This window comes from Pleuronectes platessa, chromosome 2 (assembly GCF_947347685.1).
Source record: "Pleuronectes platessa chromosome 2, fPlePla1.1, whole genome shotgun sequence".
In the NCBI taxonomy this organism is placed as follows: domain Eukaryota; kingdom Metazoa; phylum Chordata; class Actinopteri; order Pleuronectiformes; family Pleuronectidae; genus Pleuronectes; species Pleuronectes platessa.
The window spans coordinates 21,173,224-21,200,544 of record NC_070627.1 but is presented as its reverse complement, the minus strand read 5'-3'; the positions used below and the strand labels follow the sequence as shown (position 1 = coordinate 21,200,544).

The window sequence follows — 27,321 nt, the reverse complement described above, 5'->3', positions numbered from 1 at the left end:
TTTAGAAGCTGGGTTGTGCCTCTACGTCTGCCTGTTCAAACTTTCGTTTTACGTTTTTCATCTGTTTGATGCCACTGACTAAAAAAATAAATAGATGGCTAATTTTAATGCCATGTGTTTTCTTTGGTCACTAAAGCTCAGTTGTTTCTAGGCTGAGCTATTTTTCATTGCATCTTTTCTTCATACAATAAATAGCCTGGTTGACGTGATCGTAATTCACCTCAGTCTTTCATTGAGGTGAATGGAAGGTGTCTCAGGGGAAGCATGATTGAAGGATATATTCATTTCAGTCTTTCTTTTACTACCATTGTACTCTGAGATCTCACATTAGTACCATCCTCTGCCTACAGAAATGTTAAAAACCTTAGTCTGAGTCTACGATGCCAGTCGAAGGGCAGATGCTCCCTTAAAATAGTCTCCCATCAATTAAATATAGATGAGGTGCTTGGATTGTCTGCCAGGGAGTGTTAGTTGTACTTGAAGAGGGAGGGGTACAGGTTGTCCATATAGTAAGCACATTAGGTAACCCATTTTGTTCTGTTATATTTAAATCACAATGTCTATTTCAGGTTTCGAACTTCTGTGGTTTGCTCAGTTTGAGAAAACCAGATTTATGTCAAATTTATTCTCATAAAAGTAAAGCTCTTTGTTGTTGATAACTAATGGTAGAGGTGACTCATGAAGGCAATATAGTGTCAAAAGTGAGTGTAAAGTCTGCAGAGTCTGAGAGGGATGCTAGTTATAGATGTTTTGCAATATATTTGTTATCAACTGACTTTAACAAGCCATTTGCTATTGATGTTTGTTTATTGAATATCCCAACACCATCACGCAGTAATCCTATCGTTGTTCTTGTACGAAGATGTGAACCATGAACGCTGCGGTTCAGTATGCTCAGTGGAGATTTTGAGAAGCCATCAGAAACAATCAGAAACAATCTGAAATTGATCCTGTATCAGCCGAGTGGAGGTGTAGACAAACTTGAAAGGGCAAGGTCACCGCGAGGGTTGTGTCCAGTTGCTGCCGTGTATTGATTGTTGTTTGAAAGACACCATGGTGTAACTGGACGCTCCCTGAGCCCAATCCTGACATACTGTGTGAAGAGAAGAACATTTTGATTGTCAGTGCCAAGGTCACGTTGACACTGAAATGTTTGCTATTTGTTTTAGAAACTGTAAAAAAATCTGTTTTAAGCTGCAAGATAAAAAAAAATTGAAATTTGAAATAGATTTGATCCTGGCATTCTCAAACTACCTACTAGTCTAAGCATCAATCCTAGCCTGCTTTACCAAGTGTGTATGGTTTGAGTGTTAGGAAACTATTTAAGGCTGCAGCTAGCAATCAATGTTACTATTGATTAAGCCAATCATTATTTTATCACTAAATTATGTGGTCCATATAATATGAGAAATTTCTGAAGGATTTCTAATATGATTTACCACATTCCAATGAGATACATTCAGATGTCTTGTTTTAGTAAACAGTTGAAATTAAATGTTTCCATTTTCTGTCTATCGCCTTATTGATAAATCAACAACTTGTTTTAGCTCTGACACATTTTACATCCTAAAAACAGAACAATATTTGCGTCCTTTTGGAATATTTTTGGGCGAACCCATCCTCAAATCTTGATTTTGCTTTGATTCATCTTTTTCCTGGCTCTTTTCCCCTCTCAGTATTGGAGTGTGTGTGTAGTGGATGTTATGCTGCATTAATCCCCATGAAGTGATTACCCTCCACCTACTGCTCCTGTTAAGACACAAACCATGTTGGTGGCCGTGCACATCCTCCCCACTGTCACTAGTGTGTACGTGCTGGTTGGTAGGGTGGTGTTTTGTGGAACAGCTGCTGATTGTAACAGAAGGTGTTTCCCTCGCAACCCTTTTGTACCATTACAAGCTCTTTACATGTACATGTGCATGCCAAACATGCACATACGCAGGAGTCATAACACTCGCTGCGTGACTGTTGGCATCTGAGTCAACTCTCTGCTGGACTGCCAGAGGGAAAAAGTGGCATTGGACCGTGCCTTGTCTGGGTGTGTGTGAGGGGAGGAATGAGAGGATAGACGGAGAAAGAGAGAGAGAATGACACAAGCAGCGGATGTGTCAAGCTCTTAGTGCTCTATATTTTTAACTGCTGATTCACAGTGGTTCAAATCTTGAGTGTTACCAAATTAGTATGCCACAAGCATGGCAGTTTCACAAAATGTTATCTTAAATCCGCAGCAGAGTGTTACATTCTGGCTCCCTACTGTCTGCTGTCCGTATACAGAGATTCAAATGATATCAGGCTAATTGTCTTGCTACTTAACTTTTGCAACCCTCCAACAAATACAGACCAGGGATGCCAAGTCCTTGTTGAAGTTTTCCTCCTTTCAGTCAAATATATTGACAATTTGGATGGAATTTCTGATAAATACTGACTTTTATTAATAATGTAGTTAGTTTTAGAAAACAGAGACACGTCATTTTATATTGTGTATGTTGAAATTGTGCCATATTTAGTGGCTCATGAAAGCAGCCCACCTGTTTAACGACAAACGCTCAAACTCCACATAACCCCTGAAGATGCTTAGAGAGGGAAAACATGGCTGATGTGTGAAGGAACAATGGCTTGAAGCACAGTGTTTTATAGAATATGCACCTTAACTGTTGCATAAGAATATGCAATTGTGTAGGGCTGGGAATAAACAAAAATGTATAGAAACCGGCATTTGTAACCTATACACCTATACCGACCTAATTCTGCTCATGCCGGTTATTTCGGTTGATACTTTCCCCAATGCGTGCATTCACAAACTGTTGGTTCTCCACTACTTTTCGTGCCGTATCACCCTGCTGCATGACCTCCCTCCCCACCCCCAGCTGACCTGTGCTCACATTCCACTTTAACAATAAAAACCAACACTTATCAGAAGTCTTTAGGACACATAGTCTGTCTGACAAGAGTGAAGTTCTTCCCTCAGATTATGACTCAGCGTAGTGTATTTACTTCGAGCGAAGCTTCTCTCTACTTCTGTTTTCCCCCACCCTCATTTATCTCCTGCATACATTATTTATGGTTTTTCATATTGACCATGCCTTTGAGCCAAACCTCTGTGCTACTTCATATTTCTGTGGTAGAATTAAAAAGGGAGTTGTGAAGTCATAGGAGACCGTGTAGAGGACAGCATCATCACTGGAGGACAAGCTTCCCCATATCTCTCTCTGTATTTCCGATCCGTCATGGGTTGTCCCCTAGCAACAGCTGAAACCCTGTGACACATGATGCATGAAAACTGAGAAATCACTTCTGTTTATGAGAACTACATACAATCCTGGATTTTTTATTGTGGTGTGCTACACAGTTACAAGCTACAGTACATTTACTGTCATTGTGGGCATGCAACCATGCATGTGTTTTGATCCAGCAGTAGCAGCTCCAGCCACCCGCACTACAGTACCCCTGCCAGTATCTCAACACTTGCTACCTTGATCATCTTCTTGAAATGCTAATGCTAATTTTGTTTTTACAACGCCCACCCATCCATCTCAGCTGGTGAAGATGTTGGAGCTGTAAAGCCACTAGTCAGCCAGCGCTAGACGAACCCCCTCATAGCAAATCTCCCAGGCATCATCATGTGTGCCAGTTGCAGGACTGTGCTAACCCCTGCTTGCCTTGGTAGTCTCACTAGTTCTCTAGCTTTGTCTGCTTTTTAGATGTCAACATTCTGAAGAGTTGTCATTCATCTCCCCCAATCCTAACTCTAGGCCGGAGTCAATGGAGCTTTTGTGGGGATAGGCTATTGAATTAATTAGGCCTATAGCAATGACAGTGTCTCACCCCTGGTTGTGTGCCAGGCCTCTGCATTTGTATCCCTGTGGAAACACCGTTCACAATTCCACTTCCTGTTTGGTTTTCTAAAAGCTGCAAATGGAGTTGAATCAATGGAGGCTTCTGTGCGGGAAGAGAGCTGACAGTCGCCTGGACGCTCTGCTTAGGTGGAGGACTCCCCAAGTTTGACAGTCTGTAAAAGACTTAGAGCTGGATGCAGTTTGTTGACCTCAGGACCCAAAATCTGTTTTCACTTGATGTGTACGTGAAGTTTGTGGGTATGAATACTGAATTGTATTTCTCTTTCTCACCAAAAGTAGTGGGAATACGCTGAATTTATTGTATTGGTAAACCTGTTAAAAAGGTGACTGACTGCTTCTCATTACCAGTAGATGAGTTTGCCTCAGGTTTTTTTCTGGTGAGTTCAATTTGATGTCATGAATGCGCCGGAAACTGGGAAGCAGTTTTTTCAGGGTTGCATCTTGCACAATGTTGAGAAGAAAATTGATGTTGCACGTTGTTCCCAAGATTTTAAAAATTACATGAACAATCGTGGCTATTTATGCACCAATGCCCAGAAGTTCAACGTGCGTTATAACGTCACTCAAAACAAGTGCAGCATCAGCATCTAGAACAGTGGTCTTCAACAGGGGGTCCGCGGGGGTACTGCAGGGGGGTCGCGAAATTTTTGGTTCATAAGACAATTTTTTTATTTAAAAAAAAAAAAAAATCAAAAAAAATGTTTCCACAAAATTCACCTCTTCAGAACCAGAATTGTTTATATTGTCTTTAGATACACATTGACATGAATTCAACATATTGTAGCGAACGGATAAATTGAGGCAGAAGACGTTATCTTTCAGTCAGCAATGCACACATTCAGCTACACACAGTAGCTCTCTCAAGCTGGGCACCGGTTCACAGCCCCTTTCATGCAAATACGACAGCACAGGCACTAGCCAATCAGATCGTGTTTATGCTCACGTCTAAAGAGTGCGAAGCTCAAAAATAAAATGATGGCGGACCAAACTCTGTAGATGGTCGTATTTGTAACTAAAAGTTGTTTGACTTTTATTTGCTTAGATTTTTTTAAATGTACAGAGAAATAGACACTGTACAATGTAAAAAAAAAACATTACTGTAACTGAAAAATAAGTCTGAGAGGATTTGCGAGGTTTCTGAGCCACCTTTCTAATGTTAGCATGCTACTTACCACAAAGGTAGTATTGAATGCACAATAACAGGGTAGCTATGTTTATACATGGCACTAGGCCCAGAATAATATAAACACTATTTTATGCAATTTATATAGTAGGGGGTCCCTGCTCCATCTCGCCATCAGTTTGGGGGACCTTGGCTGGAAAAACGTTGAAGACCCCTGATCTAGAATACTCAAACAAAGGTAAAATTCTTGCAATCACTGAATATTTCCATCAGTCCTGATTGGAGACGGAGACGATAGAAAACCTCTGTCTACTGCAGACTCATTTGACCCCAGGTGTGAATGCATATTGCATCAATTCCCATTACAGACAAAATCCAAATATTAGGTTTGTTGACCAGTGGAAAAGGGGCCTAAATCACTGAAGAAAGACTTTCTATATCCTCATACCCCCGTTGAGTAGCTCAAAATAGAGATATCATAAAAGATTTAACTGAATTGATGCATGTCAAGAATATTGTGTATGGAACCTTCAGTGTCCCCAGAAGTCTCCAACATGCCTGCCTCTCTACATATGTCGCATGCTCACTTGCGTATAATGCATGCTTGCTTTAGTTAGGATCATCACATGTGTGATTTATCACCAGTGTCAGTGAATGTGGTTGCAATGGGAGCCTCTCCCCACATTCCCCACTCATCTATTTTTACCCGCAACCCAATGGAGAGAACACAGGTAGACTAAGAGATTGATGAAAGCCAAGAAGAGAGAAAGACCTCTGCTGTCGCTGAAAAGATGTCTATCACAACAAGCAAGATGAGAAAGTAATTTTTCCGTGGCGCTGTCTAGATGCATCAAACTGATCCATTTCTTAAGGCACTGACAGAAAAGGAAACAAAGTAGGATACAATAAGTGTAGTTGAGAGTGAGATGCCTAGCAAGAGAACATTAACATTGTCAAACAATGCCGGGAAAGTGTGGAACATGTGAGTTAGCCATATAAAGACTAGAATCGCTGAAAGAAGAAGAATGAATGAAGAAAATGTAAAAAAAAGAAAGAAAAAAAAAGGGACTATTACAATGGATTTGCTGCACTCTAATCTCACCATTGTGCTGTAAAGCTGTTCACCACTGACACCACACGTGCCAACTCTCAGCAGCCATTGACGACCAATGCTCGAATCTCACCGGCTACATGCCAAACAATAGAGAATCACATTGACACCGCAAACATATGGCAGGCTCGCTTAGGTGCTACTACACCACATCACACTTTACCCCAGTGTGAGGGAGGATCATAGCAAACAAAGGATCATCTCCCTACTAGAGCCCGCTGTCAGTGTGGAGCGATAAATGCTCTGAGATGCTCCTATAATCACGTTATTTGTGATGTTTATCTACCAAAACTTTATATTATTTAGCATCTCCAAGACACTGTACATACACTATCTAATTTGTAAATCTGGACATTTTCAAAAAGTGTGAAATAGAGCGTAACATAAACCACCACTTTTGGTACGGCTCTTATTGTGGAAGTAAAGTTCCCATTTATTGTCTCCTTTAACGTTTTAGAAAATCCTGTTAAAATAGTGTTATGCCCTGGATGATCAGCTTGGTGTACGTGTGTAAATGATCCGATTTCAACGACTTTCCTCGCGCTTCTTTTTGATGAACTTTGTTGTTAGTATAGTGTTGCAATATGTTGTAATTTGTGTCTTCACTGTCTCGTATATATGTATATGGTGTTTCATATAGAAACACCATATATAGTGTAGTAACATAGTGTAGTAGCTGACAATTTTAGCAGTTGTGGTAGCTTTTTTCCATTGTGACAACAAATTCCACCAGAGGTTACTCGAGGTTACTTTGACATTGCGAACAAATCAGTTGATGTTATACAGACTTGTGGCTTCGACAGGAGCATATAACATAGTTTTACAACCTCATAGCTTGTGATAAGTCTATATTGGATAGTTTAATCAAAACCTCTATTCAAAAAACGAATGGGATTTTTACTTCCAGAACCACACTGTTGAGGTCTGTAATATATTTACTGTTAGCAACAAAAAATGGCTGCTATTCCTATTTTCAATTGGTATTTTTATTCATTTTTTTATTAGAATTTTTTTTTTCAATTTGTACTGTATTTTTGTTTTCCAGGTACAACCCGTTCCCCACGCGAAGGAGAAGTTAGTGGCGTGGACTACAACTTCCTCTCAGTGGAGGACTTCCTGGAATTGGAAAAGAGTGGGACCCTGTTGGAGATAGGAACGTATGACGGTAAATAAGAAATGAACATGGGTGTCTTGTAGGTAAATTCTTAATATATAGCTGGGGGTTTGCGAACTAGGCTTTTAGGAAACAATTACACGTCCCTCATACCTAGAAGGGTAGGGATTGCAGCAGTAGGATGGATCTGTGATCTTCTAAGGCAAATGCACAAGTGAGTCTTACCTACTAGTCATTACAGGGTCTATTTTGTAGTTTGGTTGTCCATTTTGTTATTGTCATGCAAAATTTGATGACCTAAAATACAGAATCTGACGTTAGGGTTAGGGTTACAATGCATTGGGTTACATGTTTTTTTTAAATATTTTGATGAATAATCAATAATGATAGGGGAACTGGTCCAGTGATCCAATCAGAGTTTGCAGGTAATATAAACCCTGCCTCCTGCAGCTGCAGCGTCACTGGTGAAAAAGAACAGGATTCAGAAGAGGCAGAGACTTAGCCATAAATAGAAATAGGCCACGCTCAGCTTTAACTCAAGTAGAAGAAGTTAATGGGACACTTGTGCTTTTACTTGAGTAGATCTTTGTCTATTTATTTGTATTTTTTACTTAAGTAAAATGTTCTAGTTCTTCCTCCACCACCACATTATCAGCAAACAAGCATTCTGTGTTAGTGCACGCCAGTCAGTCTTCTTCTGTACAGGTGCATGTTCAGGCACAGCAGGAGAGAACCATACACCCACTTTGCTACCAACCAAAAACATGCCGACCACAGAGCACATGCTTAGTGATGATCCCCTCCATACATCACAGCGCAATGCAGCAAGAAGGCACTTTTTCTGAAATGTAAAAGTTCCAGTCCCTTGCTCTTTGGTATGCACCTGCTTTTGCCCTCACCATAGATGTAGGTCAGATAGCCCAGAGCAACATGCTTAGCGCCGCTCCCCGGGGGCTGTTGAAAGCAGCGGACATATTGGTTAACACTAGCTGGAAGTAAACATGAAAAGTTGTTGGAACAGCACAACGAAAGTTTACCGAAAAATTTGAAAAGTTGTGATGCAGACAGTATCTCAAAGGTAGATTTATGAAAGAATAATGTGGTGGATGTTGGATACATTAAGTGAACCTTCAGTAATTTACTGATGTTTTGTATGGTCACACTGACTCAGAACTCCAAAGTATCTGTTACGATAAACGCTTGATGGTGGACGTGTCGCTTGGTCTTAGTTTTCTTTTATTATTTTTACAGAAAGCAGCTCAATAAAGCTGCTTTCTGACATGCACTGAACTCTGCAGTTCCTGTTTATCCTGCTCCTGTTTTCACTCCGGTAGAGGTGCATGTATGAACGCAAATGTCTGAGTAAGACGCTTGCGGTCTCTGCAGATTTTCTCCGCATGGCCACTTATCATAAAGTCCATAGAAATCCAGGAGAATCCGATGTGTAAAAACACCAGGGGATTCCACACTGGATTCGGCGCAACTGGGAGGCTTGATGGTGCTTCTAATGCAGAAACGCGGTGACCTGATACCGGTCTGTACGTTGTCAAGAAAAACATGTGATCCTTGCAGCGGAGTTAATATGTCACTTCCTGCCTCTGCCTTTTGGACACGGTAGCTCCGCCTCTCACCTGAATAATGCGGAGGATTTGTTTCTGTTGCACATCCCGCTGTTTTGTGCACGTGTGAAAGGCAAACTCTGGGTAAACTCCGTAGCCAGTGTTCTGGATTTTACCCACAGGTCATGTCTGAAACCGGCTTAAGACAGTTGTGCATCACATAAAGTACTCTTCTGCTCTGCTGATACACCAAACTAAAGGACTGCATACAACGACACTACCATGTAGCCGCTCCATTCGCTCAGATAATGTTTAACGAAGTGTCTGTTCAGTCCACTTAACTTGTTCACTGTTCCATAACACTGAAATTCCCTTTGAGAGCGAAACAGAAGCACCAAACAAAGCCAGTGGACTAATGCAGGCAACAAGCTCACTTTCTTCCACTAAAGCTAAAGGCTTCTACATGCGTTAAAGAATCCTGTCGTCTGATCAGATCAGGCTGCTAAGTTCCAAGTGTGTGCTGAACTCAAAGATGGAGCCAGAAGCTGGTGTCATAGATGGGGTGGGATGATCCAAGGGATCAGAGGGGCGGCAGTGTATCCTGCAGAGATTTGTTGGCTGCTGGCCACCACAAATAAGCTGAGAACAAAGTTACAAATCAGGCAATATTGGATTCCCAGTGGTATTTGCCACTTAATTAAATCAGTCGAGTGAGCTTGATGCACAATTAAAATATTTTGTTCAGCGTCCAAAGGCAGCGTTGGCTTGCTTTTGTGTTTAGTCGCTAAAAAAGCAGAAATGATGGGAAAAAGAAGGAATGACTCACTGGTGCAAAGGGCTGATACTTCAGTTTTAATTTACTATGTTCTGAGGTGTTATTCAAAAAGTATATACCCACTTTCAACATGTTGTGGTTGTGATATGATGACTGACACCATCTAAATCCTTACACTTGAATATTTCTATCCTTAAATTTAACTGTAGGATTTATGTTCTGCTCCAACATGTCCAACTGAAACTGTGACTCCTCTGGAGACATGACTATCAGCCTGTCTTCAGCAATAAGTTGGTTCGTCACAGTTTGGCCCAAGCTAAACATTTTAATTGGATCTTACATTAATAGAATATTTTCAGAAAGCTCACTTGTGGTCAACATTTTTAAGACTGTTGCCAACAAATCTATTGTAGTTTGAGTCTTTTTTTCTCTCTGCTGCCTTTATATATTGGATGCTTATAGCGCTGTGTCTCATTCAGATGTTGGTTTGATGTTGTTTCTCCGATGCTAATGGTCTCTTCAGAATTGCTGAGCCTTACTTTAGATCAAAGTAAACTAGTACGTTTGTGGGAGGAAAACAAATATTATGAAGGTTTGGTTTTTGTCCCTTTTTAAATTTTTAGGTTGAAGAACAATTTAGCTGCAAAGTGCCTCACCAAATGTCTTTAGACAACTTAGACGAGCACTGTCCATGTGTAAGTGAATGCAAAACATTTAGTTGTGGTGTGTGGAACCCACTTCATCAACTTTGACTCACAAAATATTAACTTAAGTAATAATATTGGAAAATGGCAGGAAATGCAATTGGTGTTGAATTGTGTCGTGTATGAACCTTATTTGGAGCAAACAAGAAAGAAACTTAGTTTTGCTTGAGAGATTCTCATTCTCCCACAGACAATTTCAGATTCTTCATTTCCATACAAAGGCTATGACTAAACCCCATCCAACACACACACACACACACCAACCTTTGACCCCTCCTCTCTTGTCCTCCTCCTAAAATTCCCTTCTTTTATGTCTTTTTTTTAATCCCCTCCTCCCTGCCTTCTTCTCTGTTGCCTAGGTAACTATTATGGGACGCCCAAGCCGCCGGTGCAGCCCCCCGGTGGGAAAGTGATTAGCCGTAGCGGTAGCAGTGGTGATGCCCCACTGCCAGACGGGCTCAGCAGTAGCCTACCAGGCTCACAGAACTCCACTCCCCGACGTTCCAAGTCCTACCATGATATGCACAATGCTGGAATAGGGCCCGTACAGCACCAGCAGGAGGACGACGAGGACCTCCCTGACATGAACAGTAGCTTTACAGGTACGTGTACAGGTCGGGACGTCAAGGAGAATAAAGCATAATGTATGATAGTGAGGTCAATGCATGTTTTCATGGGTGGTGGTTGATGCAAGTCAAATTTAAGTCAAATTTCTTCCTAAATTTGGTTGGAAATAACTTTTCTCAGATAGTTGCTCCAACCGCAGACAAAAGCTGAGGATGTCAGTTGTGACGTTAAGGCACCAACTCAATTATTTAACTTAAAGTGTTACTAGAGAGACAAGGCAGGATCTTTGTCTCTTAAATCTCCAAACACACCAAACACTAACTAGCTGTAGTATCTCTTTATGTAAAATATGAAAAAATTAACAACTTGAAGATATCTCATAGGACTGCTCTCTCCTGTGACTGGCATATGAGTTTCTGAATCAATTAAAGGTAGGGTTGGAAATTTGTCTCTGAAAAAGTCTGGAATGATTGGCTGGTGTACCTGTCTGTCAAGCTGCGTTCAGACATGCACTGGACTCCCCAGATCCTCCTTTTTTCTCTGGAGGAGGTGCATGTGTCGATACAAATGTCTGAGTGAGACACTCCGATGTTTCTACGGAATTTAACCGCCTGACCTCGTATAATGTCTGTGAAAATCTAAGAGAAGTTAATGTGTGAACACAGCAGGGGACTCCCCTCTGAATTCATTGCGACAGAGTGGGGTAGTTCTAATACGCGACAGACGCAAAATCTTGTTCCACGTCTCGGCCAAATAACACAGAGGATTTGATGCTGTTGTAAATGTGTCAGTGCAGAAAACCTCCTGCTGTGTTGTGCATGTCTGAAAGACAGACTCTGGGTAAACTTCGTAGCCAATTCTTTGGATTTTACCCGGAGGTCATGTCTGAAAAATGGCACCACTAACCTCCCTGCCTGCGCACCCTGCCCGTGCTCTCACAGCGCATGCCTGGAGTCTTCAGCAGGAAGATGAACACAGCCGAAGCAGGGATGTTAGTCAGAAGATAGCTACATGTCACAGCTTTTAGCAGATATCAGGTAGTGTTTTGTGAGTGGAGCTTTGACAAAGGGCCGATGGGAGAGGTTGGGATGCATCGGTTGAATATTTTCGAAGGGTGGCCTGCTCTTGCTGGCTTTTTTCAGGATTACCAATCCTAACTTTAATTAATATAGAAAACATACCAGATGGATCAATTAATTATTATAGTTGGTATACCACACAATACATTCAACACAAACAATGCCTGTCACCTATTTTATGCAACTATGTAATGCTACATGAGCTCTGCACCTCCCAAACGCTCTCAGTTGATTGTCTATGATCTTTACACTGTTGCACCAAACACTCTTCACATTTTTACTCCTCAAGATGTTTATCTGAGCAGAGTTGTGCATTTCGTTTGTTGAGCACTTTCACAATGAGAGTAGGGAGGCAAATTCAGTCAAGAACCCTGGTGGTCACAAAATTCAGTCTACATACATGTACATGTATGTAGACACATTTTTTTCTTTTGTTTGGACACATAATATGTACCAGGCCGAGACAGGCCCCAAAGCTGGCAGCAGACTCCAAATTAAATTAAATTTGGCAACCTCGCACACACAACAGCCAAACTGAGGCGCTACATTTGGCATCAATAAACACAGTGTGTAAAGACGAGCTCACTACAATTGTCACCATTTCAGATTGTTTTACTTTCTACTCTTTAAGCATGCAACTAATCAGCAGAAGTCATGTGACTGAGTGTCCTTTTATTTTTATAATAGCTGTTGTTTGTTAACTCCTTACGCCATGACTCACATGCTTTCTCAGCTGGTGTTGACTCCTTTAAAGCAAATAGACCTCAAGTCAGCGAGCACACAGAAGGCTGCTTGCAGAGCTTGTCTTCAGTGGCAACATGAGAACACGCTGTGTTTTATTTAGCTTGGAGTATAACACCAGTATGTGATCCTGGCTTCTGCAGCTCTGCATGCAAGGAAAGGAAAAGGGAGAATGTGAGTGGCGATGGATGAAGTGGGAGGGGATGGAAGTGGAGACAAGGTAGCAGGAAATTAAAGAGAAAGGGGGAGTGACTGGGTGAGGGAAAGGTGGGCAAGACTGAAAAGGATTGGACAGAGGGAAAGAGAGAGAGAGAATGAAGCAAGGGAGGTTTGTTTTGTGTGAAGGAGGATAAGCTCAGAAAATGAAAAAGTAGGAGAAGGAGCACAAACAAGGTGGAGAGCGGGAGAAGTGGTGAGGGGCTGCAGAATACAAGAGCTTCTTTGATTGGTGAGTAAGTGGTTTCTGGGTTTGACTACATCTGCCTGTATCCATGTGTCCAGAGATGCAAAATAGTGCCACCTGGCTGCGAGCAGCAGAGAATATTGAACCACCTCCATATCTGAACTGGTTTTCTCAATGTCAAGCATAGTGCTGACATGAGTGATATTTAAAGGGGGACTTCTCAGTGCTGGTTTTTAAATAAACAGATTTAGTGCTGTTATTTCTGAATATTTTGTATTGTGTGTTAGTGGGTCAGCAGGCATTACAAGGAGGTTGCCTCAGCCCTGAAGCGGTTTCTGCCATGTGATTTTACAAGGTGGGGCCGAAAGTTGTTTATTTGCTGTCTGGGATTGTGAGAGCTGCCAATCAAGTGTGGGTGTGAAATGAGATAAAAGGAAGCCAGGTGATCACACTTCAGAGGCCGTGGTGTGAGGTGTGAACGGCCTGAACTGAAGCAAACATATCTGTTCAGATGTGAGAGGTAGTTTAGGGCGATCAGATTTATTCTGTAGCAGTGTTTAGTCAAAGATTACTCGTTAACATTTTGGGATCGAGTTCTGATACTGAGGCAAGATGTGGCTTTCCCTTAAAACTCTTATTGAAAGTATAGGAGCTGGTGAAAGAGATTTGTTGTGAACATTTTAGGAATTCAGTGAATGAAAGAAATAATCTTTTATGATGACAATAATGGTAATAATAAACTTAATTTCTATAGGGCCTTTTTAAAACCATTGTTACAAGATACTTCATGATATACAATTAAAGCAAAAACTTAGCTAATCATAGAAAAGCCAGATGACACTCAACGATGCAATAAAAAAGGTGAAATGGACAAAAATGAAATCTAATAGAAAGAAATAATACAAGAAATATAAAAAAACTATGCAAATATTCTTATTCTTTGCCCTTTTCTCTTTCAAACATTTCCTTTCTCTGTCATGTTAGAGGCCTTGCTAAACTATGTCCTGTGTTTAGTGAAACTATGCCCCCTTCATTGAAATCCACTCAAATTAGTGATGGAGATATTTTAGCATTGTTAGCAACAGCTTCTGTGAAAGCCATTTTTGGCCGATCATGTAGCGAGGCACCTCTCGCGGCACCACATCATTGTCACAGCTACATTTTGTTCCTGAAAGTGTTCCCAGCCTGCAAAATGTTATTCACACTTAACAGCCATGTTTTTTTCCTGTCCCCCCAGGAGACTCCAGTGAATTTGACGAGATTCATCACTCGGTGCGCCCCTACATCCCGCGCCAGAGTGAGCCGTCCTACCCTGGGAGGACCCCCTCACCATCGGCCACCACGGAGAGCACACAGCAGACACACTCTCACCCGAGCCATCCTCCCCCGGAGGACCCACAGGGACCTCTGCCTGATAACTGGGAGATGGCCTACACCGAAAATGGGGAGGTCTACTTTATAGAGTAAGTGGGTCGAGTCTCTAAATGTTCTGTAAATACATGTGAAGCAGAAAGTCTGTTTTTGTGGGGCCCTGCTTTAACTGGAGTCTTGCGTCTGAATTTCTTGAAAATTCAAAAGAGGCGATATTTTACAATAATGTTTGCATGCATGTGTCCATTAACATCTGTATATAAAGTTTATAAGTTTAGATAAAGTATAGCGTTTTTTACACAAGTCAGTAAGTCTGGACGTAGCCAAGTTCCAGTTTTTCATTGGTGATCGAGTACAGAAACAAAGGACATTTGTACAACATTTCTATGATTACTTCTTCAGTTCATAGATTCATCTGGGTGATGGGTAGATAAAAAAGTGAATGAAGCTAATGAAAGTGCCAGTGCATCCATCACCGCAGCATTACGCAGTGTCATCGCAGTGTCATCGCAGTATTTATATAATTAGAGCAACCGATAACTTCACACATCAGTGGATCCTAACCTCCACATCGGGATATTATCTGGAAATGGAAGTCTGAAAGTTTTTTGTTAGTTTTTTGCAAGTGATCTCCAGTGCACTGCAGCGATTTTACACACACACACACACACACACACACACACACACACACACACACACACACACACACACACACACACACACACACAAACACACACTATTTAAAAACTAAAGTCAGACTTGATGATACACGCACAGTGTTAGGACATCATATTAAAAACTCTGCAACTCTGCTATTTAAACTTATCGTAACATAATTAGCTATAAGTTGTTTTATGTCTTTTTCAATTGAAGGTTTTAAGGAACAGTTTTTTCACACAAGCACAAATAATGCTCTTGGTTTTTAACGTTACGGATCAGGTCCTCCAGTTTATTGATCAAGGTTGATCAATAATCTGGCTTCTGTTCACTGAAATATTCGTACACATTGGTTGGTGTACAAGTGTGCAAATTGTTCTGTCAAGTTTGTTTTTATAGATCCCAACATTTGCGTGAGAAGTGGTGTATGCATCTTTCAGACCACGTTTGTTCGCACACAAAGGTTATAAATAAAGGATATTTTCATCATGGTTATTGTTACTCGCTGGATCTAGATTTTAGTTTCACAAATGAAGTCTGCTTTAAATGCAGTTCTCTTTTTGATATGCTGTTGTATTTTTGACGCTTCCAAAAGGAAAAACTAGGGTCAGTGATTTATAGCAGTGTCAACTCGTTGGCTTGAATGACACAATATATTCCTCAAAAAAACAAATTTGGAAAATATTTGTTTCTGTGCTGTTAATTAGCTGTGATATTCATTTCTGTAGATTAAGAAACACTATTTTTAGTATTATTAATACATTCTACTACAACCTTTAGTTTCTGTCAGCATCCTTCTCTCTCTGTGATTTTACTTTTTTTTTTTCCTGCTATTTAATTTTACTCTTGTATGTTCTGTTTAGCCACAATACAAAAACCACCTCCTGGATAGACCCTCGGTGCCTGGACAAGCCTCAGAAACCCCTGGAAGAATGTGAAGATGATGGTACGTCTACGTGAGCGCTTAATAACCCAATTAATGTTTGTTTATGCAAAATCGGTTAAAGTGTCATGGTTTTCCCAAGCCATTTAAAACAAATGCTTTAAGATGATTAATAAGTATCAGATAATCAATTGTGTCTTCTTCGTTCACTCTGAATACTCCTTTATTCGGTCCTTTATTGACACCAGAAACTAGAGACCCAGCAGAGTTTGGTTGACGGGAGATAAAAAAAACAAAAAAAAACGGAGAGGCGGTGGTCTGGTGGCAGAAACTTGGACTATGGGCAGAGAAGGTCTCTGGTTCGTCTCTGGTTCGACTCCACGGAGAGACAACAAAAGACGAACCTGGATTGATCTGTCCAAAAATCCAAGAGTCTCCCTACCCTGTCTAGTGCCCCTGAGCAAGGCACCTTACTCCCCCAACATCTGCTCCCCGGGCGCCGTACATGGTTGCTCACTGCTCTGTGTGTCCTGCACCAGATGGGTCAAAAGCAGAGATTAAATTTCCCTACCTGCATGAGTGTGCCTTTGCATGTCTGTGCATGTGTTTGGGACTAATAAATGCATCTTAATCTTAATCTTAATCTTGTGTCTCGTATCATAAAGATGTGATTTTATGAAAATCTGATATGACTCTGCCACAGTGCTGCTACCCCTCAGTGGCCCATAGGTGTCGGTGTTGGGTCACAGAAAATGGCGAGTAGTTGATAGGAGTCTCTGTTAAGCTCCTTCTCTCAGCTGATTGTCCCTCAGCTCTGAGGAGTGATGACTCCATCATCTAGCTCTAAAACGTAGGAGTAGGAGCATACACATAGATGTTTAAAATAAAAATATTTTAGACCATAAACCCTGTAATGCAGACTCACAAAGATATACATACAGTATTAAGATGAGCTTTGTGATTTGTGCAAATATATCATAATTCCTTTCGTTCATAATGACTACCTAAAATGTTTATTATTGCTGCTGATGTTTTTGTCATTCAGGTTGAATTGAATTATTAATCAGCTCTTCACTGTTGTTCCATGATCACAGATGATTTTTGTTAACATGACTGTCACATGAGACTGAGGCTCATGCTTGATTGACTCTTGCCACCCTGTGGCAACATGTTGTTATTGCATCTAACTCACACATTTTTCCCTCTGTGCCCCCACCTCTCTTTCCCTCCTTCAATGATCCTGTGGTGCTGCTGGGTTCATCCTCTCTGAGCAGAGGGGGTGCACACAGAGGAGCTGGACAATGACCTAGGTAAGCACCTTATCTTTTACTTCACCCTAATAGATGTGCATCAGCATTTCAAATCTCAAAGTGTCACCTTTGTTTACGCACATTTAAATCACTTGAAAGTAACGTTACTGAGGCTGAAATGGTTAAATGAGGATAATGGAGTGACGACCGTTAATGGACAATTAATTACGCACATCCACAACACCACCACTAGCGGCTCACACAGCGTGACGGGCGTTGGTGAGGGGTGACTTTGACATTGACTCTAATCATGTAGAAACAAGACATTATGCTATCAGAGACATGACCTTTAGCTAGCCTACAGTCAGTATGTGGTGCTGACAAACATGTTCTGTGTGTGATTAAAAAACGGACTTTTACTGTCAACATGCTACCAAACAGCCACACACACACTCACACGCACACGCACATGCACACCCACACCCACACGCACACCCACACATACACAGAAACACAGAAACACACAGACACACACACAGAGTTTACTCCCACATCAACAGAGCATCATTTCATACATAAAAGATGACGGCTGATCCAGAGAAGATTCTCATAATGATGATTTCCTAATGGATGTCTGTCTGAGCCAGATAGCAACAGGCCCCTTTTCTCCCCAACTCCCATCAGGACACTAACTAGTCTATCAGACACAGCAGAGTGGCTGCTGGATAAATGATGTCTGGAGACTGTGCCCTGCTCCGATATGTTCTGCTAATGAATGACGTCATTCCAACAGAGGACACAGTTGATTAGTGATTTACTATAGCCCTTTCTGTGGGTACCTTGGGATCAGGGACAAGCAAGATAAATACAAACATTTCGTAGTGTTCATATATCTATTTATAAATGCATATTGCTATCGTTATGTTGAATAATGGTATCCCCTTGAAAAAACAGTGTGTGTCAGCGTGATATTCAATCATTTCAGTTTTGTAAAATAGGATTTTTAAGGTTTTAAGGCTAGGATATACGGTATTTTTCTAGCTTATGCCATCCTGTTTATGTATCATAACTGATTCTATTTCTCCCTTCTGGCTAAAGCTGCATTAATAATTATTTTGATATCTACGATGAGACAAATGACTAAATGTGACAGGTGAAACCTACAAAGAAAAATAACTCTCTTTGCCGGCAGCAGACAGATGTTTTCACCAAACATGAAAGTGGAAGAGAGAAATAAATATGATAAAAATGATAATCCAGCATCTTTCGGGCTTCAATTGTTTGGCTTTTAAACTGCTGCCATGTTGTTATCATCAGATATAACCACTCCCCTGTCTCAAGACAAACCCTCCACTGGATAGACATGTCCAATAATTATCGATCAGCAAAATACAATACAGGTGGGCAATGAAACGCAATTAACTTTAGAGCTCTGAGGAGGAGCCGACTCAGGCTTTTTATGAACGCCAGCACATATGTGTACACACACACACACACACACACACACACACACACACACACACACGTGTCAGTCTCCCCCCGGCTTACTCAAGAGAAATCAATCACTGCACCGTACCAAGAGAACGAGATGCAAACAGTTAACCATGTAATTCATCACGCTTGACTTCCTCTTAAATTCACAATACGCCACAGAAGGTTGGACGTGAGTGGAGGAGGGACGGGTGAAGAAAACACAGCTTAATGAGCGACAGATCTCTCACTCTTTGTCTCGCTCACTCGGTTTCCACATGCCGAAATGTAAACCACGCTGTCAAGATGGTTGCGGCTCCAAACATCCTCTCTGTGCTCTTGCTCGCTCTCTCTTTCTCACAAACACGTACACAGACTCCGCACACACTGGTGCTCCTCAAGGAGCGGAACTAGTGCAGTGTGAAATCAAGTGGGTGATTAAAATTTGTGCGCAAAGGCGGGATGGGGATACTTTCCATTTAATGTTCCAGATCAACACATCTGAATAAAAATTCACCACGCCCGCTCTATGGGTTCACCCTGTTCAAGCAGCACCAGCGCTCTAGCCATGCGTTTGCCTTTTTCAGATCCATGAGCTTTCTGACATTAGCTGGTGAATGAAACACTATCGGCTGTGGTGCGATGTGTGTCACATACAGACCTTTAAACCTTCCCTTCCAGCAGCATCTGTTCTGCCTCTGCTGCTGACTCCAGTCCAACCAAGGGCCCACCTCATTAGAAACAGAGGGAGGCTCTCCAAGTTGGATGATTGTAATTATTATCTCCACGCACACAGGGTGAGGCCTAATTGGCTGAGGCTAATAGTATGTAAAATGTATACATCACAGGAGAGGATTATTGGACAATCTGTGTTTGTAACCAATTAGAAGCCTCTGACATTATCTACGTGGAGGGCGGCCAATAAGCAATTCCGCTGTAATCAGACGTAATACAGAACTGAATCAGATAGTCCTGTTGGATGCATGATGGCATTACTCTCCCTGCGCACACACAGCAGAAACACAGAAACAAAGCTCATGTGCAGGACATGAGCTATTATTTGTGCAATCTACGACTACTCTGCAACCAACAACCAAATGCCCTCTGTGAACACTGGCACGCGCAGGACCAGTGCACTTAAGCAGTCACACCTTGTATGCGTTTTTCGGCATGTTCGTGTGGACGGGGATTACAATTCATCAGGACCCTAAACGCTTGTGTCGACACATCTTTTTACTTTGAAAACGCACTTTTCAAATGAAAACACAGTTGTGTTGATGTAGCCTGAAGTGTTTGTCCTTCCCTCCTGTAGTTTCCCCCCTTTCTTACAATCACCTGACCCTCCCTGCCTTTTCTGTCCTCTGTGCCTCCTTCTTTCTTACCCCTCGTCACTCCTTTCTTCCACCTCCTTTAAACCCTCTCTTCATCCATCCATCTGAGCCGAAGGGGGGGCCTAGCTCTGTTCTCCTCTGATGTGGGGAAATATCAGCAGTTTGAGGGGACGGGTGGGGGTAGGGGGGGCAGTCAGACAGCCTGTGAAGCTGTTGAGTCACTCTGGCCCCGGAGACTGAGTGACAGGGAGACACAATGGGGAGGCAAAAGGTCTCCATTGGCCTCGGCACTAATGGCTCCATATATAGCCTGTAGCAACTTCACAGCCTCAAGGTTCCCTCGTTTCCGCTGTCTCACTCTCTCATTGTGTTTCTCTCTTTCTTTTTTTTCAGAGCTTCCACCAGGATGGGAGAAAATAGACGATCCAGTGTACGGGGTCTACTATGTTGAGTAAGTGACGTGCACTGTGCAACTGCAAGGATGCTTTAACGCCAGCGGTGTGCACGCAGTTATTCAGAAATATGAGGAAATTGTTGCTTTGTTTTTTTTGCACATACAGTATGTAGAACGCTTTCACATGTTTTCAGTCTCGACAAAAAAGAAACTCTTGACCTCACTGTATATAGGAGCTGCTCTAATGAATATACGGTTCTGCAGGAAGACGGCGCAGCAAGATTTTTGCCTCAGCTCTTTTGTAGACTGGAAAATGTAGGCCATTTTGTTTGTGTCATTACCATTTGGGAAAACATGCAGCAAGTGCGTGTGGTGGGTGTGTGCATATGTGTGCATCTCATCTTGTGTGAAGAACCTAGGATTCATCATTAATATGAATATATTTCATGCATTTTAGATGTTGTTCAAAGCAGCACTTGCAGGCTCAGAGCATTTCTATTTTTTTCCTGCATTTAGTTTTTTCTAATATACATTATTCACCATTTCCCTCATTTGCTGTATAATGTGGTGCGTCCAGGTGTCATTGGTTCGGGTGCTAGTAGCTTAGTAGAAAATCTCCCCCAGGGTTGGTATGTGATGTGAAAGATGTTTGTAGTTTCTGTGAATTAAGCCATCATCACAATGGGATTTATGTGATGTGATCAGTGTGTGTGATTGTGTACTACATGTCTCAGACAGGAGTTTTGCGTGGATGGATGCATGTGTATTGTGCCACTATTGATCAAAGCTTATCGCCATGTCTCCCCTCCCTCTCTTGACCTTCCCTCCCCCTCCCTCTCTTCTCTTATTCCTCCTCTTCTCTGTGTCTGTCTCCCCGTGGTGCTCCACTTTCCCGCTGATATTCCCTATTTGTCCTACATCCTCTTTTGTATTCTTGTTTTCTTTCTTATTATTCATTTCCCCCTGTCACTCATCCCATACCTCCGTCTGCTCGTCCCTGCTTTCACCATCCCAAAGTCATATCAACAGGAAGACCCAGTATGAGAATCCAGTGCTGGAGGCTAAAAGGCGCAGGCAGCTGGAGCAGCAGCAGCCTCAGCCGCAAAGCCAGCAGCCACCTGAAGGTGAGCGCTACATCCGAGGTTTGTTCACAAGCCCCCGCTAAGGGCGTCATTTCCTTTCTTTCTGTTCATGTGTGTGACTGAGTCGTCTGCCTATGTGTCTGTATGAGAACGAGAGACTGTGTTTGTCTTTATTCCAATTACTGCTACAGTCTGACTTGATGTTGCCTGCTACTGCCTATGATTTGCTAAGTGCTCTTCCATAAAGGCATAACTATTATTTGCGGCTGTACCGCACAGCCCTTTTGAGGTTAATTTCTGTTTTCGTGCTGTCTCCGGATACTTGTTTGTGGTAATAACTTTAAAAGCTTTTTCTCCCAAAGGAGAAAACAGGTAAGTTTCTCTGTAACTGAAAATGCTTCGTTCTGCTTTCTAATTTCCGTCACTAAAGAAAGTGTTGACATTAACAAAACTAATATTGCTGCATGCCCTAACAAGGCTCTTGCTTCAAAACTCAACCTACACGTTAGCCCCTTATACCTCTTTAACAGGTTTTATAAATGTGAATAAACCCACTTTAAAAGGGATTGATTCCTCCCCCATTAATTTTAAGTTGCAGCATCAGCGTCTAGACTAGCAAAATAAAAAAGAAGAAATTGGCGTGTTGACCTGGTGTCATATTTCCCAAAAAAACTTTGTCTACTGCAGAGTCATTTGTCTGAATTCACATTGAATTAGTGGATTTTATTGTTTTCTTTGACCAGTGGAAAAGGGGCTTTATAGAGACAGAGATCCCACTATATTGCCGTAAAGACCATTATGCCAGGTTTACTAGTACTGAACCAAACACAGCTATCACGTGCCTGCCATGTCAGCTTTTTATTTCAACACAGATATTGACATGACTCCATGAACAACAATGCTCCGCCCATTCTGTACTTTTTATACAGAATGGCGAGGATAAATAAAGGTGTAACATTCCCGCCTGTAACAGGCTGTCTGAAAGGGGCTCTTTACCCACTCCTGCTTCCTGTCTCAAATGCATTCACCGGACATCCCGCAGTGAGTTTAATTGTAAATGCAGGCCAGCCCACAAGGGGATTCTCCTATCAAGCTCCACCTTCTGCACATTCAGCAGAAATCATTTGATTCCGCTCGATTACCTGCTGACTTTACTCCCGTCTCTCTTCAGAAAAAAAAGGAATAACTCAATACCTTCAAGCAGGGTTTTTACCATTTTTCACCTCTGCATTGATTCCACCTCACTGTAAAGAATATAAATGAAGGCTGCAGAGCGATCGGTGCCATGATTCTGCAACAAGGTGATTTATCAAAGGAGGTTGCCATTATGAATTAATGGGTCGCTCAATTTCCACACACCTCCTTTTACTTTTAGGCGACATGAAACAGTGTTAAAACGCCCATTCAACCTGGGTTTACCCTTAGTCTCATTACTTGTGAAACTTTATTGGTCTCACGTGATCTGGGTGATCTGTGGGTTGTTAGACCTTTGAACCATATTCACTTATTGCTCGGTGGGAAGTTTTTTAACTTAAGACTGACAACAGACAGAAGCCAGAGCAGGAAATCTGTTATTTTCACAGAGAAGTTTTAGCTCCACTTGCATCTCTAGCGTCAAATGACGCTGACCGGCTTTGTCCCAAACTCGCAGCACAGTAGGCCACCGTGTCCCAGAGCCCTTAGCCCTGGTTGCCTCCACAAGCAGGGCAGCTATGCACCTGTCTGGACCCGAACTAGAGAACATTTGGCTTTTGCTGTTGCAGAATGGATCGAGGACTCGACATTGGCTGGTGCCCCTCTGGCCAGCTATGCTGCCAACCACCAGGAGACCTACAGGGACCCTCAGACGGCACCCCCAGTCCCCAACGCCATGGGACAAAAAAGTATGTTTTTCATCTAACGCTATGAGCTTGAAAACCATGTGAGAATAGTATTATTCATTACATTGCTGTTTCTGTGCCGTGCTACCCAGAGGGACTTATTATGAGTCAAACCAAATTCAGCTCGTACCGTGGTATGTTTTCCTGAGCTGCTGCCCCAGGCCATGTTTGAGTTTTCATGATGGAGGACCAGTTATGAATTGACACTTTAAAGCAGCTCCTTGTATAAGCTTCATCACATATTCATAATAAGTATAGTCAAATTCAACTCATTGGTTATGTACAGTAGACTTTTTTTTCCCAACAGAGCGCTCAACGCCATGTTTGTATTTTTGTGTCAACACACTGGATGTGACTATGCTCCCTCCGTATTTACTGTGGCCACATGCTGATTCTCTTGGAACCTCTCTCATGTTGTTCAAATTTCGGATCAAATAGTGCCCTGATTTCACCCGTCATATACCAGCGCTCACACCTACAGACACAGTGTCTCGCCGTTACTGTGGTTTTTTTCTTCCTCTCCTTGTTGCCAGCTCCTTTTATACCAGCCTCCCACTAGCAGCTTGTCTAATTAGCGCAGCCATGCCAGAGAATTAACTGCCTCACCCTGTCTCCCCCTCTTACTCTCCCTCGCTGCTCTATCAGCTGCCTTTTCCTTTCTCCCTCATCGATCTCTCTATTTTATAGCTCACATTGGCCATCTCGCTGTCTTTTGTCTTATTGCCCCCACCCCCCCGACCCACCCCTCTCTCTGCTTTGGTTCAATTGTTTGTTCTGTCCATCTCTCCATCTTTTCGATCTTTGTTTGTCTCTGTCTCCCCCCCCCCCCAACTTTACTGTTCTGTGCAGTCCTGGGCCTTGACATTCCTCCGGAGAAAGTCATCATTTGAAATCTCTTTATCTCACTCTTTGGCTTTCATGTTTCTCCTGCTTCCTGGTCTGTTCTTAAATCTGTGGATCCCTGGTGGATAAAGCCGCCATTTCAGCTCGCAGTTTTGTTGCATCTTGCCTGTTCTGAAAAATGTAATTCAAAGGCGCTGCACACGAATATACGGACACACATATACACACATACACAATGCACAAAACTACAGGGACACCAAGTGGGTCCAGTGGTTATGCATGTTTCATTGAATGCATCAACTGTAGCGCTGCCATCAGCCAATGTGGTCCGGCAGGTCACTAAACACATTCCTCTGTGGTCTCTGCTTCTTCACTCCCTTCTTCCTCTTGTCTTTGTTCACCCTGTGTCTTCCCTTCACCTCAATGAACAACTCCTCATTCATTTTTGTTAAGTATGAACTACATGATGTGATGTGGCTCCTCTTCCGTGTATTCAATTCCTCATTCCTCTCACTCGCAGTCGTGAATACCACACTCCATTTCTTCGATTTAGACTGATAACATCTCTTATCTCTCTTGCTAGTATTCTTAATGATACATAATGATGTAGAAAAAAGCAAGAAGAAAGGAAGGGAGGCTGACTAATTGGGTTTGGATTGCCCTGTCTGAGTACTTATCATTGCTTTACACCACACTGAAATGTGTTTAATGGAGAAATCTGTTAATTAAACCTTCGAAACCAGTGTTGAATATAATTTGCAGCTACTTATCAACGCAGAACCGTCTCGTATGCACATATGTATGTCATTTCACCATTGTAAGTAAGGGTGACAGAAAATATCATCATAATCATTTAATTTTCAGCATCATGCTAAAAAAAATGACATTTTGTATTGTTTAAAGTACTTTATGTCCCCTTTGGAGTATTGATGTCTAAACTTCTGCTTTGAACACTGCTTTAAACTCATGCACTTTAAAGGGTCAAAGAGAATGAAACTTAAATGTTTTGATTAATGGCAGCATTGAACAAACCGAATCCAGAGCCTCTTAATACAGTTTGCTCTGTTACATCTGTCTACCAGTACAGTCTAAAGTTAATGATCTGTGTCTGTGTGTTCAGGGGGGAAGCCTTTCTTTACTCGGAACCGATCCGAGCTGAATGGGACTTTCATCGACACCAAGCTGAAAAAGAGTCGTAGAGGGTTTGGCTTCACTGTCGTAGGAGGCGACGAGCCAGATGAGTTCCTACAGATAAAGAGTCTGGTCCTTGATGGACCTGCAGCCCTGGATGGCAAGATGGAGACAGGTGGGTGTACTGAATTTAAAGTTTACCAGAAGGAAGGCTGTTAAGGGAAACTTTGGCAGAATACAGATAACACTTTACTTAACTTCTCCTCCCTCCTCTAAGGTGATGTAATCGTGAGCGTCAACGATACATGTGTACTTGGCTACACCCATGCCCAAGTTGTAAAGATCTTCCAGTCCATCCCAATTGGGTCCATGGTCAACTTGGAGCTGTGCCGTGGCTACCCACTCCCCTTTGATCCCGATGACCCCAACACCAGCCTGGTTACCTCAGTTGCTATTCTTGAAAACAAAGATCCCATCATCGTCAACGGCCAGGATGCCACCAAAAGCTACAACTCCCCATCCAGCCACGGCAGTCAGAACAACAACAACATCTTGAACAACGGTGGCGCACCCCTGAATGGCCTCCCGCGATCCCACAGCCCCTCCGCTGAGGTGGCCTCCGATACCTCTTCCCAGCACGGCTACCCCAGTGACTCGGTCACCCTGGCCTCATCCATCGCCACGCAACCAGAACTCATCACCGTACACATGGAGAAAGGAGACAAGGGCTTCGGCTTTACTATTGCCGACAGTCCCGGAGGAGGGGGGCAGAGGGTGAAGCAGATCGTGGACTACCCTCGCTGCCGTGGCCTCAAGGAGGGGGACATCATCGTGGAGGTGAACAAGAGGAACGTGCAGAGCATGTCTCACAACCAGGTGGTTGACATGCTCAGCAAGTGTCCCAAAGGCAGAGAGGTGACCATGCTGGTACAGAGAGGTGAGTGCAGGCCGATCTCTCTTTAAACATCTGCGTCGTGTCAGTACATTCATCACTTGTATTGTAAATAGTGAGAGCAGATGGAGATGAGTAAAGTGGAGGAAACAGGTGTCAAGTTATACAGCACTTTCTGGTCTATGTGTCCATATGTTGGAGTGCTGCAAAACAAAGCAAACCCCTCATGTATCTGCTTGATGCAGTTGACAAGAAATAATCGGCCTCTGCCTGACAGGCTGCCCCAGCTCATATAGAGCTTTTATTGACATACATATTAATTTATTCATGTAAATAGAGGTTGGAGGCAAACAGGCAATTGCAAAGGAGGCAAGATAAGGGGAAGAAAGAAAGTTGAAATAACACTTGAGGACGTGGAGAAGTGAAGTGGGAATAGAGAGGGAAGTCTTTACGCTGAATGGCATCAACAGTCAGAACCTTATTGCTGTCTTGAGATGGGAAGGTGGAAGATAAAAGAGAGGTTAAAAGGGTAGATGAAGGTACTATGAAAAGAAGGGAAAACACAGGAAAGAAAATTCAGGTTTAGTTGGGGTTTCAGGTCAGAGAGTGTGAAACATTTATTTTCTTCCCGTCTGTCTGGTGCTCTGTTTCTGTTTGTTGAGAACATGTCTAGTTTGTTTTTTGGCTTGTAGTGTACGCCCATGCTAGAGTCTGTTAAAACATGGGGCTGCTTTGCTTTTATCCACCCACCTGCTTCCTTGACTTGGTATGAGCTGAAGACGGTGACATTTAGCTGTTGACAGACTTTTTCACTGGTCATTGTCATCGCTGCAGAAACAGTGTGAATGAATGCTGCTATTGAACGTGCCCCACCTGGCTCTTGTCACGGCTCCTGACTGAAAATCTGTGTCTCACAGACGTAGCATTAATTGGAAACAAAGCAATTTTGAATCGAGGAGAGAACTGAAATGATTGAATTTCAGTATTTTCTCACCAATCCCCCTCAGACTCTCAGATCTTCAGAGCTCTAAACGCACTGTGTGATACAAGTAATTGGACCATTTTCTCTGTCAGGCTGTCCATAGCTTGCTTTGGGGCTTATTA

The 27,321-nt window shown here is 42.4% G+C and overlaps 1 protein-coding gene across 1 annotated transcript in view; it reads left to right on the top strand.

Moving 5' to 3' along the window:
• The window catches only part of magi1b (membrane associated guanylate kinase, WW and PDZ domain containing 1b), a 130,167-nt gene that overhangs the window by 75,430 nt on the left and 27,416 nt on the right, over nt 1–27,321 (top strand). The window contains exons 3-12 of the mRNA XM_053435537.1: nt 7,137–7,256; nt 10,603–10,845; nt 14,271–14,496; nt 15,925–16,007; nt 17,219–17,254; nt 20,389–20,446; nt 21,407–21,513; nt 23,235–23,354; nt 25,315–25,500; nt 25,603–26,262. Of these exons, the coding sequence (XP_053291512.1) occupies nt 7,137–7,256; nt 10,603–10,845; nt 14,271–14,496; nt 15,925–16,007; nt 17,219–17,254; nt 20,389–20,446; nt 21,407–21,513; nt 23,235–23,354; nt 25,315–25,500; nt 25,603–26,262 (1,839 nt within the window). The remainder of the gene's footprint in view (nt 1–7,136; nt 7,257–10,602; nt 10,846–14,270; nt 14,497–15,924; nt 16,008–17,218; nt 17,255–20,388; nt 20,447–21,406; nt 21,514–23,234; nt 23,355–25,314; nt 25,501–25,602; nt 26,263–27,321) is intronic.